We start from the raw sequence: 16,571 nt of genomic DNA, 5'->3' as shown, positions 1-16,571 counted from the left end.
CTAATAGCCATTTATGGACTTAGCCACCATGAATTTATCCAGTCCCCTTTTAAACATTGTTATAGTCCTAGCCTTCACAACCTCCTCAGGTAAGGAGTTCCACAAGTTGACTGTGCGCTGCGTGAAGAAGAACTTCCTTTTATTTGTTTTAAACCTGCTGCCTATTAATTTCATTTGGTGACCCCTAGTTCTTGTATTATGGGAATAAGTAAATAACTTTTCCTTATCCACTTTCTCAACATCACTCATGGTTTTATATACCTCTATCATGTCCCCCCTTAGTCTTCTCTTTTCCAAACTGAAGAGTCATAGCCTCTTTAATCTTTCCTCATATGGGACCCTCTCTAAACCCCTAATCATTTTAGTTGCTCTTTTCTGAACCTTTTCTAGTGCCAGTATATCTTTTTTTGAGGTGAGGAGACCACATCTGTACACAGTATTCGAGATGTGGGCGTACCATGGATTTATATAAGGGCAATAATATATTCTCAGTCTTATTCTCTATCCCCTTTTTAATGATTCCTAACATCCTGTTTGCTTTTTTGACCGCCTCTGCACACTGCGTGGACATCTTCAGAGAACTATCCACGATAACTCCAAGATCTTTTTCCTGACTCGTTGTAGCTAAATTAGCCCCCATCATGTTGTATGTATAGTTGGGGTTATTTTTTCCAATGTGCATTACTTTACATTTATCCACATTAAATTTCATTTGCCATTTTGTTGCCCAATCACTTAGTTTTGTGAGATCTTTTTGAAGTTCTTCACAATCTGCTTTGGTCTTAACTATCTTGAGTAGTTTAGTATCATCTGCAAACTTTGCCACCTCACTGTTTACCCCTTTCTCCAGATCATTTATGAATAAATTGAATAGGATTGGTCCTAGGACTGACCCTTGGGGAACACCACTAGTTACCCCTCTCCATTCTGAGAATTTACCATTAATTCCTACCCTCTGTTCCCTGTCCTTTAACCAGTTCTCAATCCATGAAAGGACCTTCCCTTTTATCCCATGACAGCTTAATTTACGTAAGAGCCTTTGGTGAGGGACCTTGTCAAAGGCTTTCTGGAAATCTAAGTACACTATGTCCACCGGATCCCCCTTGTCCACATGTTTGTTGACCCCTTCAAAGAACTCTAATAGATTAGTAAGACACGATTTCCCTTTACAGAAACCATGTTGACTATTGCTCAAGAGTTTATGTTTTTCTATGTGTCTGACAATTTTATTCTTTACTATTGTTTCAACTAATTTGCCCGGTACCGACGTTAGACTTACCGGTCTGTATTTGCCGGGATCACCCCTAGAGTCCTTTTTAAATATTGGCGTTACATTAGCTAACTTCCAGTCATTGGGTACCGAAGCCGATTTAAAGGACAGGTTACAAACCTTAGTTAATAGTTCTGCAACTTCACATTTGAGTTCTTTCAGAACTCTTGGGTGAATGCCATCTGGTCCCGGTGACTTGTTAATGTTGAGTTTATCAATGAATTCCAAAACCTCCTCTAGTGATACTTCAATCTGTGACAGTTCCTCAGATTTGTCACCTACAAAAGCCAGCTCAGGTTTGGGAATCTCCCTAACATCCTCAGCCGTTAAGACTGAAGCAAAGAATCCATTTAGTTTCTCCGCAATGACTTTATCATCTTTAAGCGCTCCTTTTACCTGTTGCAATGCTCCCCGTATCCCTGGAGACCTGATTGATGTGAAAAATTTGTTCGTTCTCTGATGACATGGACAACCTTCCTAGATCCCAGTCACTTTACCCGTCTGTTTTTCATCTTTTAGAGCATAAAGTTCTTCTGGACAAAGAGTTTGCCCAGTGTAGTCTTTGGGAGAACAATCAACAGCCCCAATTCCTCCCCACAGCCACTTAGTTTGATACATCCCACCAACACAGGTACTTGCCTCTTATAAAGAAGCTGCTGTCGGACTGACCTCGGAAGACATCTGATCAGTGTGTGTTTTTTTAGAGGATTGTTTAAAAAATCCTCAAGCCCATCCACCTAAAAAACAATTATTTTATGATAAGATTATCAAAATGTGAAAACTGACTGAAATTTTATCAGAACACTTACTTGAAATTAACTAGTCTTCAAAGTATCACACTCAGTGACAACTGCCTTCAGAATTTGTTTTCTTAACAACAAATGTCAGCACCAAGAAGGATGTTCAGAGAAGAACCATGAGAATGATTAAAGGATTAGAAACCATACCATATAGTGATAGATTCAAGGAGCTGAATCTATTTAATTTGAGAAAGAGAAGGCTAAGTGGTGACTTGCTTACAGTCTATAAGTACCTACATGGGGAACAAATATTTATAGAGGGCTCTTCAATCTAGCCAGAAAAGGTACAACAAGATCCAATAGCTGGTTGGAAGTTGAAACTAGATAAATTCAGACTCAAAATTAGGCGTACATTTTTAACAGTGAGAGCAATTAGCCATGGAACAATTTACCCATGGTGGAGGTAGCTTCTTCATCACTGACAATTTTTAAATAGAGATTGGATGTTTTTGTAAAAGATCTGCTCTAGGAATTAGTCTGGGGAAGCTCTCTGGAATGTGTTATACAGGAGGTCAGGCTAGATCAGGGGTCGGCAACCTTCAGCACGCGGCTCATAAGGGTAATCCGCTGGTGGGCCGCGAGACATTTTGTTTACGTTGACCATCCGCAGGCACGGCCCCCCGCAGCTCCCAGTGGCCACAGTTCACTGTTCATTACTCATGTTAATTCATTTTACCAGGCAAAAGCTGTGTTCTGTGAAGTCTTCAACAAGTCACATGCAAATTATTGTCCTATGAATCAATAGCACTAGAGTGCTGCTCATCTTGGATTGATTATTTTCTTCCGGAATCAAACTGGCAAAAACTGAAGTTAAATTTCTATGTATTACCAGCTGAAACTGATTACATAGTCTTAAGAGCAGATAATACAGACTAAGCATGTCTGCTGCTTTGTAAAGTACTGTTAATAACACTGGACATTACACCATACAGAATATAAATTGCAAAACGAAAGCACAGTACCTTGTAGCTGACTTGCACTATCTGGATAAAGATGGAGAGAGGTAGGCAAAGAAGAACGTCACTAACAAGAGCCCAGCCATACCCAAATTCCCTGTGTACTGGGAGAGGAGGGATGTAGCGCATCCACGAAATATCATCCACATACACTAGAGAAAGGATGCTGGTTTAGAGTCACAGATGGAACAAAATTATTAGTCCTATCTGGGGACCAGTTAAGTATTGGAAATCTGAAACCAGGTCTACATTTGTAAACAAATGTAGGAATTGCAATACAGATTCAAAGCAGCAGTCCACCTAGACTAGTATCCTGTTTCTGCCAGTGTCCAGTACCAGAAGTTTCAGAGGGAGGTGCACTAATCCCTGCCATGGGCAATTATGGAATAACCTGCGCTTAGAAGAATCTTCTTCCTATACTCAGGCAGTGAGTTGTTGTCTTATGCCCACCATTTAATAACGGGTCAGTCAAAAGCCTTAGATCCAAACCACCTCCTTTTTGGAGTTTGCAAAAGTACATGTTCTCCATTTCCAATATGTGCCCCACATTGTAATCATGGCTACAGCATCCACAGCTGAAGTCTGAAATTCTAAAATATGGCAGTACCAATCCTTTAATGAGGGCCAGTGCCTTAAGTAAGCTTTGAGGAGGTGGTGTTACAAGCAATTGTAACAACATTTCAGCATATGCTCAGTGAGTAACTAGCATTAAAAGTGGTGAGGATTCCCCCACCCCAAGAATTCCCCCATGTAGACACAGTCCTGGTCTGATGAGGAGCCAGTTCTTACCTGTCTCATTACACAGATCCACCTCAGACTCCCGTGCAGGGACTTCATGATTCCCCATGCACGTAGTCTCTGGTGAAACCTCATCATCATCATCTCCTGATGCACTTGGATGGGTTTCAGGTACAAAAGTGTGTGTGTCTAGTACCTGCGGGCTGCCTCTTTTCTCACCATCATAGCATGCTTTCTGTTGCTGCCCATTTAAAGGATGCCCGTAAATTAGGTACCAGAGGAAAATGTGGACCATTCTTAAACGAGGCATTTTGGGAAGAAAGCCAAGGGAACGCCCAAGTCCTGGAACTGCGAAGAAAAGAAGATGAACCACTGAATGCAAAGACAGAATAGATTAAAAAGATAAAATGGCTAATTCCCTAAAACTGAGGGAAATTACAAGCTAAATTGATTGGGAGGAAAAATGTAGACACACAAACTTGCATGAAAGTTGGAAGCTGTTTAAGAGGAGTTTATCAGATGGCCAAAAAGCCACAATCACAAATAAGAACTTTGTGTAAAAGACCATTCCGGTTAAGAGGGGAATAGAAGGACACAATTAGAAATAAAAATGCAATATATAACAAACACAAGAAAGGAGAAGATGACAGCAATCAATATAAATCAGAAGTTATGAAGTGTGGAAAATTGATAAGGGAAACTAAAAGACATCAGGGAAAAATTCATGGTTTGCAGAGCCCAGGACAACAAGGAGGAATTTTTAAGTAGATCAGGCACAAAACAAAGGTATTGGCCTACTATTAGATGGGGATGGTAAAATTGTTGTTGATGCAGAAAAGTTCAATAAATATTTCTGTAAAGCAATCAGCAATCCTAACTTTAAGAGTTGTTGCCAGCACCCCCTAGAACTGTTCTACTTCACTGCAGTCTTGATTTAGTATGCTCTAATGCATATTTTTCTGTACTACTTTATTGTCGCACAGTAGTACACAGTGCATGTGTAGCAAAGGCTATAAAACCTCCCCCCCATATTATAGTAAGTGACCAACTGAGCTATAGTTTTAGCATCCCTGTTGGTGATTGTGGATGGAACGGGGGTCTTTAATTGCTGATGAAGAGCTGGGCATAGCCACCTATGGGAACATTTTCCCAACTGCAGTCACATCACATAGGAACTACTGGAGCACTAGGGGCAACCACATTTCACTGTCAATGGCTTTGGCACACTGAACCTAGGAAGTTCCCACCTGGATTTCACTCTAGGGCACAAATCTGAAGTGTGAGGATCTCTCACACCCTGTACGTGAGAAATGGAAAAAAGTTTCTCCAGTTGTCTGAATTATCTGACAGATGAGTAGAAGTTAGTTTTACCTGTAACAGGGTGATAATTTTTTAGCTGCATTATGCCCATTTTCTCATCAGTTTTCCTTGCCCGGCCATTATTTTCAGCGTGATACATTTCCCCTGATACAGCAGCAGTCTCTTGCCCCAGACTATCTTCCTCTAAATGCTCTTGGGGTGTTGGTGTCTGGGGAACTTTAATCCTATATAAAAATCACACATCAATATTGGTATATTGGTAAAGTCAAACAGGCACTAATATAATTAATTCTGCAAACAATCACCAGCCAAGGTGTCAGTCACTGTTCTGCAAGAAAGTCTTAGTTTTGTGTGAAGATTAACTCCTCTCCTTGCAAATCATTACTGAGGAAAAGGGTTTTTCCATGTTTGCTCTCACGAGGGAAATAGTGGGGGGTCTCCTGGTGAAGGATGTGGGTCTATTCGCAAAGAACAAAAGGATTTCACTGAATGGACAATGGAGTGGGCTGCACAGAACCAGGGCTTTGGAGCAGAGCCCGGAGCAGCTCCGGAGCAGTGGAGCTGCAGGTTTTTGCCTGGAGTGGAGCACAGCTCCAAAGCCCTACACAGAACACCATTCCCAAAGCACCAGGACAAGCCCTTATGACTGCTACAAGAGAGAAGTCACTCCAAACACAGAGCGCATCAGCTAGAAGCTTCAAAAGGGAGAGTGTGCAGGGAGCAACAAGAGGTGCTGCTGCCTTAGGCTGTGATTCTCCAAAGGATAGTAACAGTTTCATATGTTGTAGGAGACAACAGCTGTAAGTGAGGAATGATTAAGGTTGTGAAGTATGACTCCTCTGCTGAACAGATGTGTGAGCCTGCTATCTAAATGGAGTGTGAGTCTCGAATGGGAAAGCAGCTCCAGGAATCAGTTCTCCCCACGCAAGGGGTAAGAAGTGTTGAGGAGGAAACCTCCAGCCGCAGTTGATAGTCTGGGTCACCTCAAGCCCTTGGGTAATGGTGTGTCATGAAAGCTAGCAGGAAGGGCCCCCCTCCTAGTGACATGTAGGTCCCCAGGTGATGGGGGAAGAAGTCAGGGAGATGTCCTTTCCGTACTATTTCTGAATCAGTCAGGAGGCCATCAGGTATTTCATGACCCCCGGGATAGGTGTGTGTATAGGAAGCAGTGGCTCTCATGCGCTGCCACACGCTGGACTGTTTGAATGCATGTGATCAGGGAGGGAAGCAATCAAGAGGCTGTCAAGTATCCTCTTGGCCTGGATTTTGTAAATATGCAAGCAGCAATCAGGGGGAGGCTGTCTGTTCAACAATAGGATACAGGTAACCACTGAGACAGTGAAGTATATCTGGCATGAGACATTCATAGTTTCGAATAAAAAACAGAAAGCAGACGTCACATGCCTCTTTACAATAACCTAATCTTTAGACATAAGATCTTTAATTGGGACCTGTCCCTAAGATTTGCTAGAGCAAGTGAGGCTGATACCAGACAGACCTGCTGAAAAATCAGAACTGCCAGGTTTAGAAGGTTAGACTTTGAGTTAAGGCTTGGGATTTAAGAGGTCTGTGTTCTACTTCTGGCTCTATTAGACTTCCTGCGTGATTTTCAGCCAGTCTCAAATTTCCGTGCCTCAGTTTCTCCAAAGTGAAGCTAATACTTCAAAAAAATCATCACTGTTTGAGAGTGGCTCAGCTATTCCACCCAGGTGTGCCACAGACAAATGTAGAGATAAATAATCAAACAAGACTCAAGGACATAACACAGAATAGCCCTTTGCATTATATGGTGGCACAACTAAGGAAATGAACAGTTTGGAAATAACAGGAATCTCAGACTGCAAATATTGGAGTCACTGAATTGTAGTCAGTACTTGCCTGTTTGCTGTGCTTGAGTTGGAGATCCGGAAGCGCACTTGCTCAATGGCACTTTTTACCAGGGGGTCATTAGGATTCACCGAAGGGTGAACTACAAACTCTACCTATACAACAAAGTAAAAACCGAAGAGTGTATAGAGGAGATTTACTTATACGGAGTCAGAGCAAATAGAGATTAATCACCATACAAAAGCAGTATTATCTGATGCCCTGCACATCCTTTATGTTTTACGTTAATGGTTCCCAAGCTGTGATTTTCACATCACTTGTTGATGCTCCATGATCAGCTGGCTGGTCACATGGTGCAGTTGTTTCCAGCTGCCTTGTCTGGACTTTTCACTGTAAAGAGTAGCCAGTAAAAGCAGCTGAAGCCAGGCTGAAATCCTGGCCCAACTGACATCAATACCAAAACTCCCCTGGAATTCAGTAGGGGCAGGATTTGACCCAGGGATAAGGAGCCAACTACATAAGAGGAAGAGAGGAGACAGGAGCTGCCCTCAGACCTGAGCCCCCCATGAGGCTTGATATCCCAGAGGGAGACAGAGGAACAGAACAAGTAGGTGTGGCCCATACTACATTTGAGAACCATATACATTTAGAAATGTTTCCTAGTTTTTAAGTAAAAAATAAAGACCAAAAAAGCAATTAAAACTGCCTCAACTGCTGAAACCTGTATAATTTTAAAAAACATCTTAAATACATATAGGGGAACATAACCATGTAGGGCTGCATAAGGTGTAAATTTTTAACAGTGGGAGTAAATAACCATTGGAACAATTTACCAAGGGTCATGGTGGATTCTCCATCACTGACAATTTTCAAATCAAGATTCGATTTTTTTTTTTAAAGCTCTGCTCTAGAAATTATTTTGTGGAAGCTCTCTGGCCTGTGCTACACAGGAGGTCAGAATAGATGGTCACAATGGTCCCATCCAGTCTTGAATGCTAGTAATAGGCTGAAAAGTGTATGAAAGACTTCAAAAGTCCATAAAACCAACAAATTCCTATTAGAAGGAGTGCCCCTTGAGGACTTCTCTCAGATCAGGCACTTAGATTTCATAAACTTTCTACTGTGCATGCGCAGCGGGTAAGTTTCAGTGGATCATTATCAAACAGTAATTTTCACTCATGATTGTGTAAACACTTCCTCACTGAAGACTGTTTACATAGCAAGCACCAGTTTGAGTTGTGTGAAGGAAGTTCCAATCATTATTTCAAATTAAAGAATTTGTTTTTACTGCCACAAAACTCAAGAACAGATGCAGAGATTTTCATAGAATCACAGAATATCAGGGTTGGAAGGGACCTCAGGAGGTCATCTAGTCCAGACCCCTGCTCAAAGCAGGACCAATCCCCAAGTAATTTTGCTTAAAGAACACACACACAATTTTGGATGAAGATCAAGCTTGGGAAAATTCAACCCCAAAGGCTAACTTATGAAGTTTTCACATGCTCTTACTTTCCAAGAGAGGGCTAAAGAGGGGAACTGTTTGACAGTCTGAACTATGCCGAGAGGGAGCAACCAGCCAGTTGCCAGAGAAGTGACAATGGGAAGCTCCAAGCACTAATTAGGAGGAGTCTTGGCTTGCTGACTGTAGTTTCTGGGTAGCTTTTTTGGGGGTATTACTAATAAAACAAAGTATTTCTACAAGAAAGGCCTGATAGGTGTCGACATTGGAGAACATTTAATATAATATGCTGAGAGATCTACCTGTTATGTCATTTAGTTCTAAATTAAAAAATGGCCAAGAATAGCTTGATAATATGCAGTATAAGCAGCCATTTTTGCTGCCACAGTTCCCAGCAGCAGAGACTCAGAGCAACAAGCTACCTTTTTGCTAATGCCATCTTGAATGACTGTTGTGCGGTAGAGTCTGAGGAGCCCTTCTTGGGAAAGCTTGTGTACCAGTCGAACAATGGACTTCTTACAGCATTTAGTGGAAACACCTTCTTGCTTCTCCTGATCCATGATCATTTTCTGAAGCCTAAAACATGAAACAGCATTTTACACTTCTTAGCAGCAGTGACATTTCCATGCTGCTTAAAGCTGCAAAATCTATAGTGAGTTTGTGTTCAAAATTAGTTCTATTTTTAACCTTACACCAAACTGCCGCAGGCCGCTCAACCCACATTTGAAAGCTCCATTTGTCACTGCTTGAAAGGAACATTTAGGCCTGGTCTACACTACGCATTTATACCGAATTTAGCAGCGTTAAACCGATTTTACGCTGCACCCATCCACACAAGGAAGCCCTTTATATATCGCTATAAAGGGCTCTTAATACCGATATCTGTACTCCTCCCTGGCGAGGGGAGTAGCGCTCAAATCGGTATTGCCATGTCGGATTAGGGTTAGTGTGGCCGCAAATCGACGGAATTGGCCTCCGGGAGCTATCCCACAGTGCACCATTGTGATCGCTCTGGAAAGCCATCTGAACTCAGATGCACTGGCCAGGTAGACAAGAAAAGCTCCGCGAACTTTTGAATTTCATTTCCTGTTTGGCCAGCGTGGAGAGCTCATCAGCACAGGTGACCACGCAGAGCTCATCAGCACAGGTAACAATGCAGTCTCCTGAGAATCGAAAAAGAGCTCTAGCATGGACCGCACGGGAGGTACTGGATCTGATCGCTGTATGGGGAGAGGATTCCATGCTAACACAACTCCGTTCCAAAAGATTAAATGAAAAAACATTTGAAAAAATTTCCAAGGCCATGATGCAGAGAGGCCACACCAGGGACTCAGTACAGTGCCGTGTGAAAGTTAAAGAGCTCAGACAAGCCTACCAGAAAACCAAAGAAGCAAACGGAAGGTCCGGGGCAGGGCCGAAAACATGCCGCTTCTACGCTGAGCTGCATGCAATTCTAGGGGGGTCCGCCACCACTACCCCACCCGTCTGTGGATTCCGAGGTGGGGGTGGTAATCGCAGCCATGGCTGAAGATTCTGCGGACGGGGAAGATGAGGAGGAAGAGGAGGACGAGCTTGTAGAGAGCACACAGCAGTCCGTTCTCCCCAACAGCCAGGAGCTTTTTCACACCCTGACGAAATTACCCTCCCAGCCCTCCCAAGCAACTATCCCAGACAATGAAGCCATGGAAGGGACCTCTGGTGAGTGTACCTTTGTAAATATAAGACATGGTTTAAAAGCAAGCGTTTTTTAATGATTAATTTGGCCTGAGGACTTGGGATGCATTCGCAGCCAGTACAGTTACTGGAAAACTCTGTTAAACATGTCTGGGGATGGAGCGGAAATCCTCCAGGAACATCTCCATGAAGCTCTCCTGGAGGTACTCCAAAATCCTTTGCAGAAGGTTTCTGGGCATCGCTGCTTTATTCCATCCTCCATGGTAGGACACTTGACCACGCCATGCATGTAGCAAGTAATCTGGTATCATTGCATGACAAAGCCTAGTTGCGTATGGTCCCGGTGATTGCTGGCATTCAAGCAACATCCGTTCTTTATCTCGCTGTGTTATCCTCAGGAGAGTGATATCGTTCATGGTAACCTGGTTGAAATTCAGGAATTTAAGTAAGGGGACAGAGATGGCCAAGCGGGGGGGAACGGGGGGGGGGGGGGGCGATTGTCGCTGCGCTTTTCCGCGTTTGGCTAGCAGGGATTTTTCCTGCTACCAGCCACGCGGTTGGGGTGTGTGTGTGTGGAAAGGGGGGTGTTTAGCAGTGATTTTCCATGATACCAGCCACGGGGTGGTTTCTGCTGCTGCACATTAACAGGAAAGAAGCAGCACTCAATGGGCTTTGCTTGCTATTTGGGAAAGGAGGGCGCTGGATAGATGAAGGCTGCAGAAGACGAAAGACAATGGCTTACCATGGCCGCATGCAAGCAGAATTCTGATGCCCGGACCTGCGTCTGTGATCTGTAACACCAAAGCCGCAGGCACGCAATATTAAGAAGCAAAATGCGACCTTGTAGTGAAAACACATGTGCTATGTAAGGTGAATAGTGTTGTTCACCGTGAAAGAGTATGACCATTGTTCTCTAAAATGTATCTTTTTAAATACTTCTCTCCCTTTTTTCCCTCCCTCATGCAGCTACAAATTTTTCAAGCATCCCTACTCCGTCCCGAAGGCTATCTCAGATAAGGCGGCGGAAAAAAAAGACGCGAGAAGAAATGTTTTCGGAAATCATGGAAGTGACCCGCAATGAAAGAGCGCATCTGAATGAGTGGAAGGACGTGGTAGCAAAGTACAGGAAAGATGCCAGTGACCGTAAGGACAGGAGGGACCAACGTGAGGATAGGAGGGACGAACGTGAGGACAGGAGAGATGCTCGAGATGAGAGGTGGCGGCAGGAAGATCAGCCGTGGCGGGATGCAACTCTGGGGCTGCTGCGTGATCAAACTGACATGCTCCAGCATATGGTGGAGCTTCAGGAACGTCAGCAGGATCACAGAGTGCCGCTGCAGCCCCTGTATAACCACCCTCCCCCCTCACCATGTTCCTTAGCTTCCTCACCCGCCAGACGAGTAAGAACTTGTGGGGGTAGGCTCCGTGCACCCACCCACTCTACCCCAGTGAACAGCCCAACCAAAAGGCTCTCATTATTATGAAATTTTTATAGTGGCCTTTTACTTCCCTACTATTCTCCTCCGAAACCCCACCCAGGCTACCTTGTCAGTTCTCTCCCTCTTTTTATAATTAAGTAATAAAGAATACATGATTTTTAAACGAGAGTGACTTTATTTCCTTAGAAAGCAAGCTGTGATCAAAGGGGGGGGGGTGACTTACAGTGAATGAGTCAATCAAGGGGGGGGAGGGTTTCATCAAGGAGAAAGAAACACAACAGTCAGACTGTACCCTGGCCAGTGATGAAACTGGTTTTCAAAGCTTCTCTAATGCGCACCGCTTCCTGGTATGCTCTTCTAGTCTCCCTGGTGTCTGGCTGTGCGTAATCAGCGGCCAGGTGATTTGCCTCAGCCTCCCACCCCGCCATAAAGGTCTCCCCCTTACTCTCACAGAGATTGTGGAGCACACAGCAAGCAGCAATAACAATGGGGACATTGGTTTGGCTGAGGTCCGAGCGAGTCAGTAATGTGCGCCAGCGTGCCTTTAAACGGCCAAATGCACATTCTACCACCATTCTGCACTTGCTCAGCCTGTAGTTGAACAGCTCCTGACTACTGTCCAGGCTGCCTGTGTATGGCTTCATGGCATCAAGGGGTAGGATGGGTCCCCCAGGATAACGACAGGCATTTCAACATCCCCAATTGTTATTTTCTGGTCTGGGAAGTAATTCCCTTGCTGCAGCCGTTTAAACAGAGTAGTGTTCCTGAAGACGCGAGCGTCATGAACCCTTCCTGGCCATCCCATGTGGATGTTGGTGAAACGTCCCTTGTGATCCACCAGTGCTTGCAGCACCATTGAAAAGTACCCCTTGCGGTTTACGTACTGGGTGCCCTGGTGCCAAGATAGGGATATGGGTTCCATCTATCGCCCCACCACAGTTAGGGAATCCCATTGCAGCAAAGCCATCCACTATGATCTGCACATTTCCCAGAGTCACAACCTTTCGTAGCAGCAGCTTAGTGATTGCTTTGGCTACTTGCATCACAGCAGCCCCCACAGTAGATTTGCCCACTCCAAATTGATTCCCGACTGACCGGTAGCTGTTTGGCATTGCAAGCTTCCAGAGGGCTATTGCCACTCGTTTCTCAACTGTGAGGGCTGCTCTCATCTTTGTATTCTGGCGCTTCAGGGCAGGGGAAAGCAAGTCACAAAGTTCCATGAAAGTGCCCTTCCGCATGCGAAAGTTTCACAGCCACTGCGAATCGTCCCACACCTGCAAAACTATGCGGTCCCACCAGTCTGTGCTTGTTTCCCGGGCCCAAAATCGGCATTCAATGGCTAGAACCTGCCCCATTACCAGCAGTATCTCCAAAGCGCAGGGGCCCACAGTTTGACAGAATTCTGTGTCCATATCCTCATCACTCTCGTCGCCACGCTGCCGTAGCCGCCGCCTCCTTGCCTGGCTTTGCAGGTCCCGGTTCAGCATTGAGTGCACGAGAATGCGCGAGGTTTTTAAAACGTCCATGATTGCTGTCTTGAGCTGAGCAGGGTCCATGCTTGCTGTGCTATGGCATCTGCACAGTTCACCCAGGAAAAAAGGCACGAAACGGTTGACTGCTGCTGCTTTCACGGAGGGAGGGGTGAGGCTGTACCCAGAAGCACCCACGACAATGTTTTTTGCCCCATCAGGCACTGGGATCTCAACCCAGAATTCCAATGGGCGGGGGAGACTGTGGGAACTATGGGATAGCTATGGGATAGCTACCCACAGTGCAACGCTCCGGAAATTGACGCTAGCCTCGGTACATGGACGCACACCGCCGAATTAATGTGCTTAGTGTGGCCGCGTGCACTCGACTTTATACAATCTTTTTTAAAAACCGGTTTATGTACAATCGGAATAATCCTGTAGTGTAGACGTACCCTTAGTCACCAACATCCTCTGGCAAACTTAAATTGTGACATGTTTAGAAACAGTGGCTATCATACAGCAACTGCAGTGTGGTATGTGCCTGATGTCATAATGTAGGAAAGATTTTTTTCTGGTTTTAAGCCAGTAACTAACCCGAGACTTGAACTGGGCTGGCTGTGCCATAAGAATAACCTAGCTCTTTTTCTGAGGTTGCCATCCTGTTTTCCAAAATCTGAGCTTTCATTTTAAAAAAGGTAAGTTTAATGCTTATGGCCGGGTAGAATAATTTGAAAATGTGAAAGGAGTGTGCACCATGGCAATGATTTCTGGTTGCATCTGCAAACCCCGAAACAATCATTCAGGGTTGCAAACTGCCTCATACATCTCAATGGGGCGTTAGCTCAGCTGTGGTAGGATAATTTAAATGTCATCTATGCTTGGAGGGGTGCTGTATAGGGAGGGTCTCCCGAGCCCGGACTGAGTGCACCCTGGGTCTCATCGCTTCTTTCATCAGATATTTACAAAGGCAGAGCTCGTGGGCTTCCCAGGTCTGGGGCAGAAGGATTTGCAGATAGCACAGTAAGCTGAAATGTGTGCCTCACCCAGGCAGTAAAGGCATTGCCAGTGCTCACTGCTCACAGAGGAGGAGTGCAGGCAGGAAACAATTTTTTAAGACCAGAATCTGGGGCATAGTCCCAGATGGGGGTGGGGGGCAAAATACAGTCCCTGAACGGGGAAGAGAACTAAACTAATTATACTAAAACTGATCTAAACACTAAGGCCTTGTCTACACTACAAGACTATTTCGAATCAACTTAGTTCGAATTTGTGGATTCGACCTTATGAAGTCGAATTTGTGTATCCATACTAAATACACTAATTCGAATTTCTGAGTCCACATTCACGGGGCCAGCGTCGACTTTGGAAGCAGTGCACTGTGGGAAGCTATCCCACAGTTCCCGCAGTCCCCGCTACCCATTGGAATGCTGGGTAGAGCCCCCAATGCCTGCTGGGGGGAGAAATGTGTCGAGGGTGGTTTTGGGTAAGTGTCGTCATTGAACCGTCAATCACAACCTCCCTCCCGCCCTCCTTGAAAGCGCCTGCGGGCAATCTGTTCGTGCACTTTTCTGGTCAGTGACAGCGCGGACGCCACAGCACTGCAAACATGGAGCCCGCTGCGATCATCGCCGTTTTCTCCTCCTCGCACTTTATCGTCCACCTCTTCCACAGTCAGCTGATGAGAAATTGGGCTACTTTTCAATGGTGCTGCAAGCACTGGGGGACCATAGGGGACGTTTTACAAACATCAACGTCGGGTGGCCGGGCAAGGTTCATGATGCGTGTGTTTTCAGGAACTGTGGGCTGCTCAGACGCCTGCAGGAAGGTAGTTTCTTCCCGGACCACGAAATAACTGTTGTGGATGTGCAGATGCCTATAGTCATCCTCGGGGACCCAGCCTGCCCGCTAATGCACTTGCTCATGAAGCCCTATACAGGCGCCTGGGACAGCGACAAGGAACTCTTCAAATACCAGCGAGCAGCGAGCAGCGTGACCTGTGACTGTTCAGTTTCTTTACAGAGAAGCTGAACCTGCCCGTTTCTTTACCCAGTTACTGTTGACTCTCCTCTTCGGTTACATACCCCGTTCACCCCGTTACCCCCACTTCCAGCACACGTGTAAAAATAAAATACATGTCCCATTATTACTTAACAAAGGTTTCTTTATTCATGACTTTTCGTGAAAGGGTTGAAACTGGGACGCAGACTGTGCTGGGTAGGGTGTGCGGTGATGTAAAGACCGCCTCTAAACTCAAGGAATGACAGGCTCCTGCTCCTGGAGCGGTCCGCAGTGCTTCTTTCAACGGAGCCTGCCATCCCTCTTTATGGAATTCTGTGTGCGGGCGGATATGTGACCTTGTGGTGGAGGAGGACGGATACAGATTCCTCAGCTGCGTGACTCAGCGGTCCAGGACAAGGACCGCTGTATAAGATCTGTAACCGCCCTCCCCCGCTGCAAAGTCACATCTCCCCCGCCCACACAGATCCTGGAAACCACCTCCCATAACGACCAGGGTGCCTACTGACTGCACCGTGTGTGTGACCAGCTGCTGATCCTGCCCCCGTGTCTGTACCCTGGGAAAGGTGACTGTCCTATGCAATTAACCACCCCCTTCCCCACGCCCCCCATTCAAACACAGTCTTCTTTGAAAAAACATAACGGAAACAGTAATTAACAGCAAAGCATTTTTATTAATTAAGTAGACAGTTAGGGGATGGGACTGGGATTGGGACTACTGTGAGTCTGGAAGTGAAGGACTTCGGCAAATGTAGGGTATGAGAGCTTTTGGGTACTTGAGCACTGTGCTGTGGTGCAGTGACAGTATTCACGTCCCCGGCCGCCCCTCCTCCTGATTATTTTCGGTGAGGGGGGTATGGGACTTTGTGGCAGGGGAGTGTGGTTGCAGATACACTGCAGGGTGTCTCTGTCCTCCTGCGGTCCTGCAGAACATCCACAAGGCGCCTGAGCGTGTCCGTTTGCTCCCTCACTAGTCCAAGCAGCGTTTCAGTCGCCTGCTTGTCTTCCTCACGCCACCTCTCCTCCCGTTCGCTGTGTGAGCGCTGGCACAGAGAGACGGTCTCCCTCCACTGGCTCTGCTGGTCCGCCTCTGCTAGGTAGCAGCCCATACGTTCCTCGAACATCTTGTCCCTTGTCTTTTTCTTTCGCCGCCTAATCTTTGCCAGCCTCTGCGAGGGGGATGCTGTGGCAGGTCTGGAGACAGTGGAAGCTGTGAGATGGGAAACAGGGAGTGAATTCCTTGCAAAGATACATTTTTGCGAACAATTAACTGAGTCTAGGCTGTCTCTGTGAATTCTGGGTTGAGACCCCTGTGCCTGCTGGGGCACAAATCATTTTCGCGGTGGATTCTGGGTAAATGTCGCCAGTCATTTCTTCCTCCAGGAAAGCAACGGCAGACAATCATTTCAAGCCCGTTTTCCCAGAATTGCCCTGGCATACGCCATAGCGTGGCAACCATGGACACTGTTTTGCCTTTTGTGTATGTCACCGTATGTGTACTAGATGCCGCTGACAAGAGGCGGGCCAGCAGCGCTACACAGCAGCATGCTTTTGCTTTTGCATGACAGCAGAGATGGTTACCAGCCATATTGTACCATCT

At 45.7% G+C, this 16,571-nt stretch overlaps 1 protein-coding gene across 1 annotated transcript in view; it reads right to left on the bottom strand.

Moving 5' to 3' along the window:
* The window catches only part of LOC123356962 (general transcription factor 3C polypeptide 1-like), a gene marked incomplete at its 3' end in the record, with an annotated part of 77,370 nt that overhangs the window by 30,660 nt on the left and 30,139 nt on the right, over positions 1–16,571 (bottom strand). Inside the window, exons 12-17 of the mRNA XM_045000216.1 lie at positions 8,793–8,946; positions 6,963–7,066; positions 5,136–5,308; positions 3,816–4,112; positions 3,033–3,178; positions 1,910–2,007 (exon numbers count right to left, since the gene is read on the bottom strand). Of these exons, the coding sequence (XP_044856151.1) occupies positions 1,910–2,007; positions 3,033–3,178; positions 3,816–4,112; positions 5,136–5,308; positions 6,963–7,066; positions 8,793–8,946 (972 nt within the window). The remainder of the gene's footprint in view (positions 1–1,909; positions 2,008–3,032; positions 3,179–3,815; positions 4,113–5,135; positions 5,309–6,962; positions 7,067–8,792; positions 8,947–16,571) is intronic.

This window comes from Mauremys mutica, unplaced genomic scaffold (assembly GCF_020497125.1).
Source record: "Mauremys mutica isolate MM-2020 ecotype Southern unplaced genomic scaffold, ASM2049712v1 000094F_np12_subseq_1:153747_obj, whole genome shotgun sequence".
NCBI lineage: Eukaryota > Metazoa > Chordata > Testudines > Geoemydidae > Mauremys > Mauremys mutica.
The sequence above is the reverse complement of the archived record's forward strand: the minus strand, read 5'-3'. Positions and strand labels throughout refer to the sequence as shown.